The sequence below is a fragment of the Salmo salar genome, chromosome ssa15 (assembly GCF_905237065.1).
Source record: "Salmo salar chromosome ssa15, Ssal_v3.1, whole genome shotgun sequence".
Taxonomy (NCBI): Eukaryota; Metazoa; Chordata; class Actinopteri; order Salmoniformes; family Salmonidae; genus Salmo; species Salmo salar.
Window position 1 is genome coordinate 104,402,227 of NC_059456.1, and position 18,674 is coordinate 104,420,900.

Below are 18,674 nucleotides of genomic sequence, written 5' to 3' on the forward strand. Positions count from 1 at the left end.
AAGGCCTGAATACTCACCAGACATGTTTTGTTCAGGATACATAAAAATCACTCAGTTGGAGGCGGGCATCTTTCACACAAATATGTTAGACAACCTGCATGGAAGCAGGCATGACAATCAGATTTTTTTTAAATCCAAATGGTTGAAACTATGAACTGGGGTTAGGACCAATCATCTATGAGTAATAATGACGCTTGAAACAAATTCAAATTCTTTTTATTTTTTTATTTTACAAAGAGATTCCAGAGGCGCATCTCCCGACCTAGAAGTTCCTGTTAGGAAAAGGAAGAGGACATTAGATCTGGGTGTGTTGCAGTAGTAGAGCCTGACCAATCACAGTTTAATTTAGGCGAACACCGAATCACAGTTTAATTTAGGCGAACACCGAATCACAGTTTAATTTAGGCGAACACCGAATCACAGTTTAATTTAGGCGAACACCGAATCACAGTTTAATTTAGGCGAACACCGAATCACAGTTTAATTTAGGCGAACACCGAATCACAGTTTAATTTAGGCGAACACCGAATCACAGTTTAATTTAGGCGAACAACGGCACCAATACCACACTGGCTGTGCACGAATACCCATACGTAAGTTCTAAATACACTGAACAAAAATCTACAACTGAGGAGTATTTCCGTCTGTAATAAAGCCCTTGTGGGTAAAAACTCATTCTGATTGGCTGGGACTGGCTGCCAAGTGGGTGGGCCTACGCCCTCCCAGGCACACCCATGGCTGCACCCCTGCCCACTCATGTGAAATCCATAGATTAAAGCCTAATGAATTAATTTCAATATATATATATATTGTATGATTGTATAATTGATTCATTTAATGCATACATTTAAAATGTAATGATATTGAACTCGACAAAGCTGTTTGGATCAAGAGCCATTCTGTGACTTTGGCTAATAGACCTTCATTTGTTGTGGTATCGAGATACTAAACCTGCTGTCGAAGTCAAACATTTTGGTATCGTGACAAACGCCAGGCTGAACACAGTCCAGCAGAGACAGCGCATGTACTTACTTTGACACGATGCTGTCGGTCTTAGCCAGCCTCAGGAGGGAGTCGTCAGCCTCACCCTGCAGGATGGGACAGGAGGGTCCGTTAGATAGTTCCTCTTTATAAACACTCACTCAGAAGATAATGCACAATATCTGGTGACTTGTGGGATAAATGTGTGAGTGACTTCCTCTCCTGAATGTACACTGATATCACCAGACTTTGGAAAAGGGAGGCAGTGGTCTCTATAATTCATGTAACCTGGATGCTAGGACAAAATATAGTTGATGACAGTGGTTGTGTCTGAGGTTTACCTATAACCTTGCTATGGAGGAGACAGCATGGCCTCAAACCATCTCAGTTATCTGTAAGAGCCACCGCTGGAGGACAGAGCCACCGCTGGAGGACAGAGCCACCGCTGGAGGACAGAGCCACCGCTGGAGGACAGAGCCACCGCTGGAGGACAGAGCCACCGCTGGAGGACAGAGCCACCGCTGGAGGACAGAGCCACCGCAGGCCAAGCCTTGCTGACAACGACCTGCAACATCGCCGTGTGTGTGTGTGTGAGGTGTAAGGTTGCAAAATTCCAGTAACTTTTCCAAGAAATCCTGGTCGAAGGACTCTGAATTTATGGAACAAAATGACTGGAAATTTGCAACAGTGGCCGTTTGAAAGCGGAGAAACCTACCATTCTACGGATGGCACCGCAGATAGCGTAGGTCTTGAACTGGCCATTGAAGCGACCGGTTGCCTTGTCAACCTGCAATAAGAAATGTAATTAGTACAAATGAGGTTATAAGGAGTAGAGGGCCTGTCATGCCAAATATTGATCCCCTGCCAAAAAGTGCCCCCCCCCCACATCACAACGGGATTCGACAAGCTATTAGCATCTGTTGCTAGAACAGGCCAAATTGCGCTACGTAACATTTTTTGGGGGAGTCATTGTTACAGGTTATTTACGATATGTTTTAGCCTTAACCTGTTAGGGCTAGGGGGCAGTATTTGCACGGCTGGATAAAAAAATGTACCCGATTTAATCTGGTTACTAATCCTACCCAGTAACTAGAATATGCATATACTTATTATATATGGATAGAAAACACCCTAAAGTTTATAAAACTGTTTGAATGGTGTCTGTGAGTATAACAGAACTCATTTGGCAGGCAAAACCCTGAGACATTTTCTGACCGGAAGTGGATACCTGATGTGTTGTATTACCTTTAAACCTATGCCATTGAAAAACACAGGGGCTGAGGAATATTTTGGCACTTCCTATTGCTTCCACTAGATGTCACCAGCCTTTACAAAGTGTTTTGAGTCTTCTGGAGGGAGATCTGACCGAACAAGAGCCATGGAACGATGATGGCCCATTAGACACCTGGCGCGCGAGTTCATGTTGGGTACCCTCGTTCCAATACGTTATAAAAGAGAATGCATTCGTCCACCTTGAATATTATTCATGTTCTGGTAAAAAAGGCCCTAATGATTTATGCTATACAACGTTTGACATGTTTGAACGAACGTAAATATATTTTTCCCCCTCGTTCATGAAGTGAAGTCCGGCGGGCTTAGATCATGTGCTAACAAGACGGAGATTTTTGGACATAAATTATGAGCTTTTTTGAACAAAACTACATTCGTTATGGACCTGTGATACCTGGAAGTGACATCTGATGAAGAGAATCAAAGGTAATGGATTATTTACATAGAATTTTCGATTTTAGATCTCCCCAACATGACGGCTAGTCTGTATCGCAACGCGTATTTTTCTGGGCGCAGTGCTCAGATTATTGCAAAGTGTGATTTCCCAGTAAGGTTATTTTTAAATCTGGCAAGTTGATTGCGTTCAAGAGATGTAAATCTATAATTCTTTAAATGACAATATAATATTTTACCAATGTTTTCTAATTTTAATTATTTAATTTGTGGTGCTGACTTGACTGCCGGTTATTGGAGGGAAACGATTTCCTCAACATCAATGCCATAGTAAAACGCTGTTTTTGGATATAAATATGAACTTGATAGAACTAAAAATGCATGCATTGTCTAACATAATGTCCTAGGAGTGTCATCTGATGGAGATTGTAAAAGGTTAGTGCATCATTTTAGCTGGTTTTATGGTTTTGGTGACCCTGTCTTTGAATTGACAAAACATTACACACAACTCTTGTAAATGTACTGTCCTAACATACTCTAAATTTATGCTTTCGCCGTAAAACCTTTTTGAAATCGTAAAACGTGGTTAGGTTAAGGAGATGTTTATCTTTCAAAGGGTGTAAAATAGTTGTAGGTTTGAAAAACTTGAATTTTGACATTTATTTGGATTCAAATTTGCCGCTCTTGAAATGCACCTGCTGTTGATGGAGTGCACCACGGGTGGGACGCTTGCGTCCCACCTAGCCCATAGAGGTTAAATCTCACCAATATTTTTTTTAATTTATTTCACCTTTATTTAACCAGGTAGGCTAGTTTACAACAAGTTCTCATTTACAAATGCGACCTGGCCAAGATAAAGCATAGCAATTCAACACATACAACAACAGAGTTACACATGGAATAAACAAACATACAGTCAATAATACAATAGGAAAAAAAGAAAACAAAAAGTCTATATACAGTGAGTGCAAATGAGGTAAGATAAGGCAATAAATAGGCCATGGTGGCGAAGTAATTATAATATAGCAATTAAACACTGGAATGGTAGATGTGCAGAAGATGAATGTGCAAGTAGAGCTACTGGGGTGCAAAGGAGCAAGATAAATAAATAAATACAGTATGGGGATGAGGTAGGTAGATGGGCTGTTTACAGATGGGCTGTGTACAGGTGCAGTGATCTGTGAGCTGCTCTGACAGCTGGTGCTTAAAGCTAGTGAGGGAGAGAAGTGTTTCCAGTTTCAGAGATTTTTGTAGTTTGTTCCATTCATTGGCAGCAGAGAACTGGAAGGAAAGACGACCAAAGGAGGAATTGGCTTTGGGGATGACCAGAGAGATATATCCTGCTGGAGCGCGTGCTACGAGTGGGTGCTGCTATGGTGACCAGTGAGCTGAGATAAGGCGGGGCTTTACCTAGCAGAGACTTGTAGATAACATGTAGCCAGCGGGTTTGGCGATGAGTATGAAGCGAGGGCCAACCAACAAGAGCGTACAGGTCACAATGGTGGGTAGTATAAGGGGCTTCGGTGACAAAACGGATGGCACTGTGATAGATTACATCCAATTTGTTGAGTAGAGTGTTGGAAGCTATTTTATAGATGACATCGCCGAAGTCGAGGATCGGTAGGATGGTCAGTTTTACGAGGGTATGTTTGGCAGCATGAGTGAAGGAGGCTTTGTTGCGATATAGGAAGCCGATTCTAGATTTAATTTTGGATTGGAGATGCTTAATGTGAGTCTGGAAGGAGAGTTTACAGTCTCACCAGACACCCAGGTATTTGTAGTTGTCCATGTATTCTAAGTCAGAGCCGTCCAGAGTAGTGATGCTAGTCGGGCGAGCAGTGATGGAATGAATTGCATGCATTTAGTTTTACTTGCGTTTAAGAGCAGTTGGAGGCCACGGAAGGAGAGTTGCATGGCATTGAAGCTCGTCTGGAGGTTAGTTAACACAGTGTCCAAAGAAGGGCCAGAGGTATACAGAATGGTGTCGTCTGCGTAGAGCTGATCAGAGACTCACCAGCAGCAAGAGCAACATCATTGATGTATACAGAGAAGAGTCGGCCCGAGAATTGAACCCTGTGGCACCCCCATAGAGACTGCCAGAGGTCTGGACAACAGGCCCTACGATTTGACACACTGAACTCTATCAGAGAAGTAGTTGGTGAACTAGGTGAGGCAGTCATTTAAGAAACCAAGGCTGTTGAGTCTGCCAATAAGAATGTGGTGATTGATAAGAGTCGAAAGCCTTGGCCAGGTCGATGAATACAGCTGCACAGTAATGTCTCTTATCGATGGCGGTTATGATGTCATTTAGGACCTTGAGCGTGGCTGAGGTGCACCCATGACCTGCTCTGAAACCAGATTGCATAGCGGAGAAAGTACGGTGGGATTCGAAATGGTCGGTGATCTGTTTATTAACTTGGCTTATGAAGACCTTAGAAAAACAGGGTAGGATAGATATAGGTCTGTAGCAGTTAGGGTCTAGAGTGTCACCCCCTTTGAAGAGGGGGATGACAGCAGCAGCTTTCCAATATTTGGGAATCTCAGACAATATGAAAGAGAGGTTGAACAGGCTAGTAATAGGGGTTGCAACAATTGTGGCGGATAATTTTAGAAAGAAAGGGTCCAGATTGTCTAGCCTGCTGATTTGTAGGGGTCCAGATTTTGCAGCTCTTTCAGAACATCAGCTGAATGGATTTGGGTGAAGGAGAAATGGTGGGGGCTTTGGCGGGTTGCTGTGGAGGGTGCCGGGCTGTTGACCGCGGTAGGGGTAGCCAGGTGGAAAGCATGGCCAGCCGTAGAGAAATGCAGCCGTAGAGTTCAGTGTGTCAAACCGTAGAGAAATGCTTATTGAAATTCTCAATTATAGTGGATTTATCGGTTGTAACAGTGTTTCTTAGCCTCAGAGCAGTGGGCAGCTGGGAGGAGGTTCTTTTATTCTCCATGGACTTTAGTGTCCCAGAACTTTTTTGAGTTAGTACTACATGATGCAAATTTCTTTTTGAAAAAGCTAGCCTTGGCTTTTCTAACTGCCTGTGTATATTTGTTCCTAACTTCCCTGAAAAGTGGCATATCACGGGGGGCTATTCAATGCTAATGCAGAACGCCACAGGATGTTTTTGTGCTGGTCAAGGGCAGACAGGTCTGGAGTGAACCAAGGACAATCTATTCCTAGTTCAATTTTTTTTGGAGTGGGGCATGCTTATTTAAGATGGTTAGGAAGGCACTTTTAAAGAATATAAAAATGTCATACAAAGAACAGCATACAAAAAAAGAGAGAAATGGATAGCATACAAGCATAGATTATTTTTAGACTCCCACCCCCCTCCATTTTAGAAGAAACGACTATCAGAGACAGAGGAGACCGTTCACACGGTCCCAGAACCCACGGGACTGAGTGTCTTTAATTTATCAAGCAAGATATTGAGCCCTGCCCATGTCTCTTTGCCTAATAAAGGGTTATATTTATGGCCTAGAACCCAGTGCAACGATTTCCATGTTAAGTTAGACATGTTTAAGAGTTGTTTATTTTTTAGAAACATCCGTTTAAGGGAATACTTTATCTCCCCTAATCGGGATGTTTCTATTGAATCAAATCAAATTTATTTTTATATAGCCCTTCGTACATCAGCTGATATCTCAAAGTGCTGTACAGAAACCCAGCCTAAAACCCCAAACAGCAAGCAAAGCATGTGAAAGAAGCACGGTGGCTAGGAAAAACTCCCTTGGAAAAACTCCCTAGAAAGGCCAAAAACCTAGGAAGAAACCTAGAGAGGAACCAGGCTATGAGGGGTGGCCAGTCCTCTTCTGGCTGTGCAGTGTGGATATTATAACAGAACCATCAGGTTACTCAGCTGCACGTACTCAGACTCCTTTTTAGAAGTAAGAGTTATTTTGTACCTCCAGCCAATCGCAAATCACTCTATTGAAACATATTGCAGACTGGTTGAAAAAGATATTGGTTCATCTCCTTAAGAACAAACAGGAGTCCAAATCTTTCCATAATTTATCTAAGGATGAAAAAAAACGAGCTTTGCTTGATTTACAATCAGATACGTCAGTCCTTATTCATCCTGCCTTTTACAAGAAACTCAGCATTGACCCTACTTCCCAAAACTATCTTTACTGTCCTAGATGGGTATTTAAGTTCTGGTCAGATAACCCCCCCCAAAAATATGACTTTTTGGCTATTCAACACCCTAAAATTGCCACTTTCTATACTTGGCCGAAATTACACAAGAATGTTACAAAACCTCCAGGGCGCCCTATTGTAGCGGGCATTGATGCAGTAACAACCCCTATCGTAGCGGGCATTGATGCAGTAACGGCCCCTATCGTAGAGGGCATTGATGCAGTAACGGCCCCTATCGTAGAGGGCATTGATGCAGTAACGGCCCCTCTATCTACCTCTGTTGACTTTTTTATTAGACCATTCGCAGAAAAGCTCCCCTCCTCCTAAAGGACACCAGCAGTATGATCTCAGAACAGCTCCCCTCCTAAAGGACACCAGCAGTATGATCTCAGAACAGCTCCCCTCCTCCTAAAGGACACCAGCAGTATGATCTCAGAACAGCTCCCCTCCTCCTAAAGGACACCAGCAGTATGATCTCAGAACAGCTCCCCTCCTCCTAAAGGACACCAGCAGTATGATCTCAGAACAGCTCCCCTCCTCCTAAAGGACACCAGCAGTATGATCTCAGAACAGCTCCCCTCCTTTGTAAAGGACACCAGCAGTATGATCTCAGAACAGCTCCCCTCCTTTGTAAAGGACACCAGCAGTATGATCTCAGAACAGCTCCCCTCCTTTGTAAAGGACACCAGCAGTATGATCTCAGAACAGCCCCCCTCCTCCTAAAGGACACCAGCAGTATGATCTCAGAACAGCTCCCCTCCTCCTAAAGGACACCAGCAGTATGGTCTCAGAACAGCTCCCCTCCTCCTAAAGGACACCAGCAGTATGATCTCAGAACAGCTCCCCTCCTAAAGGACACCAGCAGTATGATCTCAGAACAGCTCCCCTCCTCCTAAAGGACACCAGCAGTATGATCTCAGAACAGCTCCCCTCCTAAAGGACACCAGCAGTATGATCTCAGAACAGCTCCCCTCCTTTGTAAAGGACACCAGCAGTATGATCTCAGAACAGCCCCCCTCCTTTGTAAAGGACACCAGCAGTATGATCTCAGAACAGCTCCCCTCCTTTGTAAAGGACACCAGCAGTATGATCTCAGAACAGCTCCCCTCCTCCTAAAGGACACCAGCAGTATGATCTCAGAACAGCTCCCCTCCTCCTAAAGGACACCAGCAGTATGATCTCAGAACAGCTCCCCTCCTCCTAAAGGACACCAGCAGTATGATCTCAGAACAGCTCCCCTCCTCCTAAAGGACACCAGCAGTATGATCTCAGAACAGCTCCCCTCCTCCTAAAGGACACCAGCAGTATGATCTCAGAACAGCTCCCCTCCTCCTAAAGGACACCAGCAGTATGATCTCAGAACAGCTCCCCTCCTAAAGGACACCAGCAGTATGATCTCAGAACAGCTCCCCTCCTAAAGGACACCAGCAGTATGATCTCAGAACAGCCCCCCTCCTTTGTAAAGGACACCAGCAGTATGATCTCAGAACAGCTCCCCTCCTTTGTAAAGGACACCAGCAGTATGATCTCAGAACAGCTCCCCTCCTTTGTAAAGGACACCAGCAGTATGATCTCAGAACAGCTCCCCTCCTCCTAAAGGACACCAGCAGTATGATCTCAGAACAGCTCCCCTCCTCCTAAAGGACACCAGCAGTATGATCTCAGAACAGCTCCCCTCCTCCTAAAGGACACCAGCAGTATGATCTCAGAACAGCTCCCCTCCTCCTAAAGGACACCAGCAGTATGATCTCAGAACAGCTCCCCTCCTAAAGGACACCAGCAGTATGATCTCAGAACAGCCCCCCTCCTTTGTAAAGGACACCAGCAGTATGATCTCAGAACAGCTCCCCTCCTCCTAAAGGACACCAGCAGTATGATCTCTCCATCATTGAATCTCTCAATCCTCTCCCTGAGAAAACCTTGTTAGTCACTTTTGATGTTGAGTCGTTATACACAAATATTCCACACGAGGGCGGTATTGAAGCTATGGAACATTTTCTTCTGCAACGTAGTCACACACAACTATTTCATGTTTCTAAATGATTTCTTTATTCAGACGAAGGGTACTGATATGGGATCCCTCATGGCTCTTAACTATACTAATTTGTATGTGGGTTACATGGAGAAAGTCTATTTTCAATCCTCTCAAAAATGTTTTCTTGCCCATCATCATTATTTGGAAATGGTATATTGACGATATTTTTGTTCTATGGAGGGGTGATGTAAAACAGCTCCAGGCATTCCATGCTTTTCTTAACTCCTGTTCTGAACATTTGAGATTTACTATGCAGTCTGACACAAGTCAAATCAGTTTTCTTGATCTTCTGATCTTGTGTGAAAATAGTGTTCTATACACTGATCTTTACAGGAAACCTACTGATCGTAACAGGAAACCTACTGATCGTAACAAGAAACCTACTGACCGTAACAGGAAACCTACTGACCGTAACAGGAAACCTACTGACCGTAACAGTTTGAGGGCTGACTGTTGTCACCCACTTCCCTTGAAAAATAGTTTGCCCTACGGCCAATTCTGTCAAATCCAAAGAGTTAGCAAAAAAACTAAATCAGATTGACAGAAATATGGCTGAGACGCAAAGAAAGTTCAAGGAGAGAGGGTACAAAAATGATCAGATTAATAATGCCATTGATAAAATTCAAAACATGACCTTTTTTCAAGGTCAGTCTCGCAAAAAGACGCATTCTTGCGTTCTAACTACCCGCTATTCAAAGCGCTCTGAACAAATTAAGGGAATCGTTCTCAAACATTGGCACATTCTAAAATACGATGACAGTCTCGGTAATGTGTTTTCGGACCTTCCCTTGGTCGTATTCTCACGGGGCAGAAATCTCAGAGACCAATTGGTAAAGTCTGATTTACCACTCCAAGATATTCCTGAACAACGTCTATTTGCGCCCCCTACTGGATGGAATTTACAAGTGTAATGGCTGTGCTCAATGCAATGGCATTTATAAATGTAGATCCTTCAAACACCCCCAAACAGGGAAATCTTCCCTGTGGCTCAGTTGGTAGAGCATGGTGTGTGCAACGCCAGGGCTGTGGGTTCGATTCCCACGGGGGGCCAGTACAATTTTTTTTTTAAAAAATGCATGAAATGTATGCATTCACTACTGTAAATTGCTCTGGATAAGAGCATCTGCTAAATGACTAAAATGTAAAAAAAAAAATGAAATCGATCCCAATCAAAGGTGTTATCACGTGCTCCACTAAGGCAGTTATTTATCTTATAACTTGTCCTTGTGGTAAAAATGATGTGGGTAAAACAAAGCGTGAATTAAAACTACGAATCTCAGAGCATCGTAGCACCATTAGGTGCAAAAACTTGACTTACCCAGTTGCGGCCCACTTTTTGGAAGCAAACCACTCGATTTCATCTCTGCGTTATATTGGGATCGAACATGTCACCCTCCCTAGGAGAGGGGGTGACCTTGATAATTTATTGTTGAAACGAGAGGCTGCCTGGATCTTTACCTTAAAGACCCTTGCTCCCTTCGGTCTCAACATAAGACTTCGATCTGAAGCCATTCTTGTGATTATTGTGACTTTGCCATTGTAATTGTTTGTAAGCTAGTGTAGTCTAAAATGAATCTATGATCGTATGCTATCCATTTGTTCTTTTGTATGCTGTTCTTTGTATGCCATTTTTATATTTGAGAATTAACCAATGATATTAGGCTACACTTGGCCATGATTACAGACACATGTGTGTCTTCTGACACTATATAAACGAGTCATCTCTCAGTGTTTGTAATCATACCCTGATGAAGACAGCGTGTCTGTCCAAACGTTGGATTTTTGCATCTGAGCTCCTAGAGTGTGCGGCTCTCCCTTATTTTCTAGTTTTCTACTCCGTTAGCCAGCACCTCGCCTTAATAGGTGTGCGTTTATTTTTCTTCTAAACTTTTAAAGAATAGCCTGTCCTTCCAGGATTCCTCGGCCAGGTCGATTATTATAATATCCACCCTGCACAGCCAGAAGAGGACTGGCCACCCCTCATAGCCTGGTTCCTCTCTAGGTTTCTTCCTAGGTTTTTGGCCTTTCTAGGGAGTTTTTCCTAGGGAGTTTTTCCTAGCCACCGTGCTTCTTTCACATGCTTTGCTTGCTGTTTGGGGTTTTAGGCTGGGTTTCTGTACAGCACTTTGAGAATATCAGCTGATGTACGAAGGGCTATATAAAAATAAATTTGATTTGATTAGAAAGGCCTGCTCGCAGAAGTGTTTTAGGGAGCGTTTGACAGTGATGAGGGGTGGTCGTTTGGTCGCAGACCCATAGCGGATGCAGGCAATGAGGCAGTGATCGCTGAGATCTTGGTTGAAAACAGCAGAGGTGTATTTGGAGGGCGAGTTAGTTAGGATGATATCTATGAGGGTGCCTGTGTTTACGGCTTTGGGGTGGTACCTGGTAGGTTAATTGATCATTTGTGAGAGATTGAGGGCATCAAGCTTAGATTGTAGGATGGCCGGGGTGTTAAGCATGTCCCAGTTTAGGTCACCTAGTAGCACGAGCTCAGAAGATGGATGGGGAGAAATCAATTCACATATGGTATCGAGGGCCCAGCTGGGGGCATAGGGAGTTCTATAGCAAGCGGCAACAGTGACCCCTTCTACCGGCAGTAGAAGGGGTCCGGATATTGTAGCCCAGGAGTGGGCTTCGGTGGTAGCACAGGAGCCCTGGCCGAGCTAGCTTCAGGCTAATTGGTGCTTGCTCCGGGATGGAAACGCTAGCCAGGAGAAGTCACCCGGGATTACGGTTAGCTAGTTGCGAAGATCCAGATTAAAATGTTTCGAGTTTGCGGTCGGAATCCGGGGATATGGAGAAAAAATGTACAAATAATAGGTCCGTTATGTTCTGGTTTGAGTCACGTTGTTCGAACTGGCGAGAGCTTTCCGAGCTAAAGGTTAGCTGATGACCGCTAGCAATGGTTTGCTGACTGAAAGCTGGTAGGTAGTTAGCTGGCTAGCTTCAGTTGAGGGATTCCAGATCCGAAGTAAATAGAAATACTTTAGAAAAAAAACAGATCCACGCCACATTGGGTGAGGCGGGAGAGTATTTAGAAGTTGAGGTTTAGGAAAATATTTTTTTAAAGATATGCGAAGAAAAATATGTAAAAAGAAATATACACAAGGGACACGACAGGACGAAGACGTCTGACTGCTACGCCATCTTGGATTTTTCTTATTGGTGGATAAAGTATAAAACATGATCCACGGTCATTGATTTAGTTAGCATGAGCACGCTGCAAACGATGGATGACAACTACTGTGAGCTAAGACCACTTCTCCAAAATTTCTTTAGTTAGCTACCTACGCTAAGCTTTGTTTTCCATTGTACTACTTGTGTTAGTAGAAATACAGTTGATTTAAAAATCGCTCTCTTTTATACTAAGTAGCCTATGAAAAGTGCTACGTCAGCTGTAAAATGTTATAAAAAGGTTAACGCCGTTAATCAAGCGTCTTGTCATCTGAGCGATCAGATCGTACCCCCCCCCAGGATCTACACGATTCATGTGGATAACCTACTTTAAAATCCAAACGGCGAATATATTTGCATGCCTGTATTGAAATACACGGTCAATAAAATGAGGTATATTTTGGAGCTTGTAGACTACTGTCTCAATATGTGCAGCTATAGGTGGTAATCCAGCGTTTCCCAAACTCGGTCCTCGTTTTTTTTTGTTTTTTTGTCCCCAACACCACAGTGTATTCAGCTGTTTAGTGCTCGGGGAAAATCCAAAATGTGCACCCTTTGGGGCCCCGAGGACTGAATTTGGGTAACCTGTGTTATCTCTCTACAGGAGCTGATCAGTCGTCAGTATTGTGAAATAATTATAAATGTTAAGGTAAGATTTGAGTTGAGTAAGCTGATCTGAGAGCAGAGCTGTCTTTTCTTAAAATCCTTTCAGATCCCGTAGAGGTTAAATCCTATCAGTATCGACATGCTCCGACAACGCACTTAGCGGCTGTTCTGTCTGTGTGCCGTTTTGGGAAAAGCATCGTCGGCCGTTGTAGGAAAGATGCATCGTTAAACCACTTGTACGCTCAACTTCCATCGCTTTCGGGGAAACTGGGCCAAGATCAATGAAGACTACTGGGTATGTTTCAGTGGAGGCTGCTGAGGGGAGGACGGCTCATAATAATGGCTGAAACGGAGTAAACGGAACGGCATCAAACACATAGAAACCATGTGTTTGATATTTGATACCATTCCACCAAATCCGCTCCAGTCATTACCAAGAGCCCAGTCCTCCCCAATTAAGGTTCCACTAACCTTCTGTTGTGTGGCTCAAATGGAACATGACCCCCTACATAGTGCACTACTTTCAGTAGTGCATTACATAGGAAATAGGGTGTCATTTGAGACACACTAAAGTACATTATGAAGTCCAGAGTTCTGTAGCTAGTTATTACCTCAGCAATGTTAATCTGGATAGAGGCGTGGTCCTTGGCTCCAATGATTCGGTTGCTTGCAGAGCTGAAAGACAGGATCATAGCAAGTTGCATATAGAATCAGAATTACAGGACCTCTAGCTAATGTTGTTGACAGGGCTAAATGGATTTAGAGTGCTTTCATCAACACAAAGTTAAAATATGTATCTAGCTATAAAACCAACTAGCTAGCCATTTCACAATCGAACTTTGCTCGTTATCGTAGGCTTATTTAGCTACCTAGCTAGTTACAGGTGTGGCGCTACGAGGTACTCACCATTTACGTGGGACGTACAGGTCCACGAATTCACCGGCGTCGTTCTGCATTCTGTTTGTTTTTTGTTGGTGATGATCGGTCACTCGATCTGTGAGTAGCAGAGAAAAAGATTAGTTATTAATCAGCCAGCTTGCACCAAACGGAAGTTCAGTACCCTGCCCTGAACGTTAGTCACACACTAGCTGAGCTTCGTGTCTGCTGCCCGATGTACAAAGTCATTGAACACTGGTCACTTTAATAATCACATACCGTTTCACCCACTTCATATGTAAATACTGTATTCTAGTCAAGGCCTATGCTATTTAACTATTGCTGTACATATACCATTCTTCAGATATAGTACGTATTCTATCCATCCTTCAGATATAGTACGTATTCTATCCATATGGTAGCCTGGTGGTTAGAGCGTTGGGCCAGTAACCGGAAGATTGCTGGATCTTTTCCCCGAGCTGACAAGGTAAACCCACTGTTCCCCGGGCGCCAAAGAGACGGAAAGTCGATTAAGGCAGCCCCCCAGGGTTAAACGCGGTAGAAACATTTCAGTTGGAGAACTGACTCGGCATCCCCCTTTTCCCATATAGTCTATACATCCATCACATATATATTTTTACGCCGGACTCCCGACATTTCTCGTCCTAATATTTCTTAATTCAGTTCCTAGGCCGTCATTGTAAATAATAATGTTCTTAACTGATTTGCCTAGTTAAATAAAAACTTAAGTTTGTTTTACTACATTAGCTATCATACGTCAATTAGCTAACGTTAGCTAGCTTAATTTGTTAACGTGCTAGATAGTTAGCCAAGCTCAACATTTCTCGTTTACATGGCAACGTTAGGTAGGGGAAAAAAATGAGCTTATTAAGTTTAAATAATTCAATAAACAATCTTTGGTGGAAAGGGGAGACGTTCATAAGCGAATACGAAGCCATGTGAACATTTGCGTTGACGCCGAAGCTTCCAACATGTGGCAGGCGCAGCGGTAGCATGCCGACTAATTTTACCATAAAATATGCCAAAATAACGACAACATTCAAAATAAACTAAGCACTACCGTTAGCGGAGATGCTTTGCAATATATTCTTTCACCAATTGGACAGCTATAATTCATGAAAGTACAGTCTTTTTTTATTCTTACAACAGAGGAAAATCTTTCTCTCACCTTTTATCATAAATGGCTGACAGGAAAGAGAGAACGTCGTTACCGGATGTTAAATCTCTGCTACCGGTGTCGCAAGTAATTACTTCCGTAAGGAAACATTAAAAACCAAAACTTGGCTTTTGTGTAAATATTGTTACAAAAAAAAAAATACAATGATCCACAAACCACGTTACGCGAGTAAAGTCATACCATATATATAAGAAATCACAGCTATAATGGAAACATTACGTTTCGGTAAAATGTTATGAAAGCCGACAGATAATTTGTTCGTTTGACATGGTGGGATCTTTTTGTGATGGTAAAATTAATTACGCTAGAAATTATGGTGGAAACGCATTTATGCGCAAATATTTATACAATCATCATATCGAAGTACATTTGGAGTCACACGATGATATGGTTTGTGGTCCTCCCACTAAGACTCGGGGAAACTATACAGTTTATTTGGCTACAGATTAAAAAAGTTATGATGAACTTCACAGGGTGGTTAAATACAAATTTCAAATAAAAATGTATTAGTCACATACTTTGTTAACAACAGCTGTAGACTAACAGTGAAATGCTTACTTACGGGCCGTTCACAACAATGCAGAGAGAAAGAAAATATAGAAATAATTGAAACGTAAAACACATAATAATAAATACACAATGAGTAATGATAACTTGGTAAAGTGACCGATAAACAGTAGCAGCAGTGTATGTGCTGAGACAAACGAGTTGGTGTAAAAAGGGTTAATGCAGATAGTTAAATCGTTACCTGGACTCACTATTTAGCCATCTTATGGCTTGGGGAAGAAGCTGTTCAGGGTCCTCTTGGTTCCAGACTTGCATCAGTACAGCTTGCCATGCAGAAGCAGAGAGAACAGTCTATGACTTGGGCGGCTGGAGTCTTTTAACATATTTTAGGGCTCTCCTCTGAGAACCACCTGGCAGGGGCACAACTTTCACTGGGGACAGGGGGGACATGACCCCTCCACATTCTAAAACAGTATTTTTGCCCTCTCCCCCCAGTTTTAGAATTGCACTGTGATATAAAAACGGCCCGGTGTGCTTTAGGACCATGTGGACGCCTCAGAGCTGTCAAATAGGCTGTTTTCCGGTTTAAGCAGGCAGAACGTAGTACCACATGGACACCACATCTTGTGCAGGCAGGATGTATGAAGGCAAAGCTTCTGAAAGGCTGACGTATAGGACCAGCATGGGAAGGATGATCAGAGGCAGCTGCTGTCTGCGGTTTTTCTCTCTGAGTTGTAATAGCAAGCAGAGCAGAAACTGGTGACTCTTTAGTTGACTGATCTAGCGGGCAAGGTAACTGCTGTTTGACAGGGGGAAAAAAGTATTTATTCCCAGTGCAAATTACATGTTACGTTAGCCGTTGTTTCATCCCCTCTCGGGTAGCAGTATCTAACAGCTGTTGTGTGTATGGAAATGTTTTGTAGCCTTCGTTTTGTCACTTTTCAACAGAAGTACATTTGATGATGTACCAATATTAGCTAGAGCTAGCCAAATGTTGGCTAACGTTAGCTAGCTCGCTAACTTTAGCTATTCTTTTTTGCCTCAATCACACAAGACCTGAATCAAATGATGAAATGTTTTGTAGCCTTTGTTTTGTCACAGGGTGTCTGAGGGATAGACCCTCAGACATCCCACCAAGTTATGTCCCCCCATTTCTAAAACCAAAGTTGCGCCCCTGTCACCTGGTATAGAGGTCCTGGATGACAGGGGAGCTCAGCCCCACTTATGTACCGGGCTGTACGCCCTTTGTAGCACCTTACTGTCGAATGCCAAGCAGTTGCCATACCAGGAAGTGATGCAGCCAGTCAAGATGGTCTCAATGGTGCAGCTGTATAACTTTTTGAGGATCTGAGGACACATGCCAAATCTTTTCAGCCTTCAGAGGGGGAAGAGGTATTGTCGTGCCCTCTTCACGACTGTGTTGGTGTGTGTGGACCATGATAGATGCTTAGTGATGTGGACACAGAGGAACTTGAAGCTCTCGACCCGCTCCAGTACAGCCCTAAATGGGGGTGTGCTCAGCCCTCCATTTCCTGTAGTCCACGATCAGCTCCTTTGTCTTGCTGATGTTGAGGTTGTTGTCCTGGTCTCATCATTGACGGTGGTAGGTGTCGTTGGCAAACTTAATGATGGTGTTGGAATCATGTGCGGCCGTGCAGTTGTGGGTGAACAGGGAGTACAGGAGGGGACTAAACCTACCTTCACCACCTGGGGGGCGGCCCGTCAGGAAGTCCAGGATCCAGTTGCAGAGGGAGGTGTTCAGTCCCAGGGTCCTTAGCTTAGTGATGAGCTTGGAGGGCACTATGGTGTTGAACGCTGAGCTGTAGTCAATGAACAGCTTACTCACATAGGTGTTCCTCTTGTCCAGATGGGAAAGGGAAGTGTGGAGTGCAATAGAGAGTGTGTCATCTGTGGATCTGTTGGGGCGGTATGAGAATTGGAATGGGTCCAGGGCGTCTGGGATAATGTCGTTAATGTGAGCCATGACCAGACACATGCTTCTCAGCTTGTCATGCCCTGAGTAAGGTTCTGTTCCTTGAACCGGATCCAACCCCTGGTGATCACACAGTTGTCCGGAAACAGCTGGTGCTCTCATGCATGGTTCAATGTTGCTTGCCTCGAAGCTATCATAGAAGGCATTTAGCTCATCTGGTAGGCTTGCTTCACTGGGAAGCTCGCGGCTGGGTTTCCCTTTGTAATCCGGGATAGTTTGCAATCCCAGCTACATCCGTTCAAGCTTTATGCTCCTTTCCAATAAATATTGAGGGTCTTATTCTGGTGACATGATGATCAATGCTTGACTGCCTAATCCATAATATTCTCTTCATTTAGTTTACCCTGTATCTGCAGAGCTGTTGGCTAGAGAGCACGTGCCAAGACTAGAGTAGGGACATTTGTTATTTAAACGCAACAGTTTTTGTGACAAAACTATTGGTTGAGTTGAAAATGCGATGGAAACACATTGACCTTCAGATTTTTATTCGGTACATGAAAACTTAAACGTAAAAAGTTAAATTTGTGTTTACTACATCATCATGCATGTTTATCTGCAACAAGTCCGTTTGGTGGAAACACACCACTGGTCAGGAAAATTGGTATATTTTCTTATTGAGGATTTTTTAAATATTTGCATGAAAATCTGTCGCCAATTGGATGGAAACCTAGCTACTGAGAGCAACTGGTTGTCTTTTGCCTGCAGTGAATCCCAGATAGAATTATATAACGATAACAGTATGCAAGAATCATGCTCCAACCAGCTGAGCCATTGGAATCTGCTTCAGAGAAGGTTAGTAAATGAACATGTCTCACTCTCAACCCAACTTTTGATACAGATTCGATAAACAATTATATCAGGTAGATCAATAATATTTTATTAAACAAGATAACCATTCAGTTGTTGACAAACACAATACATTATTAGACATTCAATTGGACAAAATGCATGAATAAAATCAAATACACAAGAAGCTGATATTTCCTTAAGAAATGAAACAATGGAAATTATTAATAAACAAAGACATGGAATAGGTATTTGATAATTATATCACACAAGTCAAATTACATAGCTAACATTTAAGAACAATACCAATCGAAAGCATAATATAAGAAACTCTCTACAAGAGATAAACATGTATAGCACAATACACAAAACCCTGTTTTTCTTTTAAATCAATAGTTTTTCAACCCCTCTAGAGGAGTCTAGGCTATTAAAAAAACCAGAGCAGTGTTCACTGGAAATGTTTAGGCCCTTTGCTCCATTCAGTGCTAAAAAGAAATGAGGTTATTTTAGATTTACATTACAGTACACTACATTACATTAGGTAATTTAGCAGCTGCCCCTGTCCAGAGCGACTTACAGTCAGTGCATTTAACTACGGTAGGTAAAGTAACCACATATCACAAGTCAAAAGAAGGAGGTAGAGTAAATTCAGATTACTATACAATGAGTGTGAAAAGAAAATTGGAACACCTGTTCTTTCCAT

General features: G+C 43.0%; 1 protein-coding gene and 1 long non-coding RNA gene across 3 annotated transcripts in view; both read right to left on the reverse strand.

Moving 5' to 3' along the window:
• Positions 1–200: 200 nt before the first annotated feature.
• Positions 201–14,767, reverse strand: LOC106572905 (40S ribosomal protein S21). Of its 2 annotated transcripts, none has more exons than XM_014147490.2 (6): positions 14,677–14,767; positions 13,518–13,605; positions 13,223–13,286; positions 1,697–1,768; positions 1,033–1,088; positions 201–272 (listed from the first exon to the last, which is right to left on the reverse strand). In XM_014147490.2, the coding sequence occupies exons 1-6, from the start codon at positions 14,684–14,686 to the stop codon at positions 263–265; spliced, it is 300 nt and encodes a 99-aa protein (XP_014002965.1). In that variant the 5' UTR covers positions 14,687–14,767; the 3' UTR covers positions 201–262. The 2 variants fall into 2 exon arrangements, with proteins under 2 accessions (XP_014002965.1, XP_045552457.1); XM_045696501.1 differs by lacking the exon at positions 14,677–14,767 and adding an exon at positions 14,569–14,646.
• Positions 14,768–18,064: 3,297 nt separating this feature from the next.
• LOC123727153 (uncharacterized) overlaps positions 18,065–18,674 on the reverse strand; it is a 4,733-nt gene continuing 4,123 nt past the window's right edge. The window contains exon 3 of the long non-coding RNA XR_006759091.1: positions 18,065–18,674. This exon is cut by the window's right edge and continues 1,400 nt beyond it. This is a non-coding gene — a long non-coding RNA (uncharacterized lncRNA).

Coding starts and splice junctions, on each gene's coding strand:
- LOC106572905 (XM_014147490.2), bottom strand. Junction 13,287..13,517: donor CTGTACGTCCCACGTAAATG/GTGAGTACCTCG, acceptor CCTGTCTTTCAG/CTCTGCAAGCAACCGAATCA. Junction 1,769..13,222: donor TCCAGATTAACATTGCTGAG/GTAATAACTAGC, acceptor TTCTTATTGCAG/GTTGACAAGGCAACCGGTCG.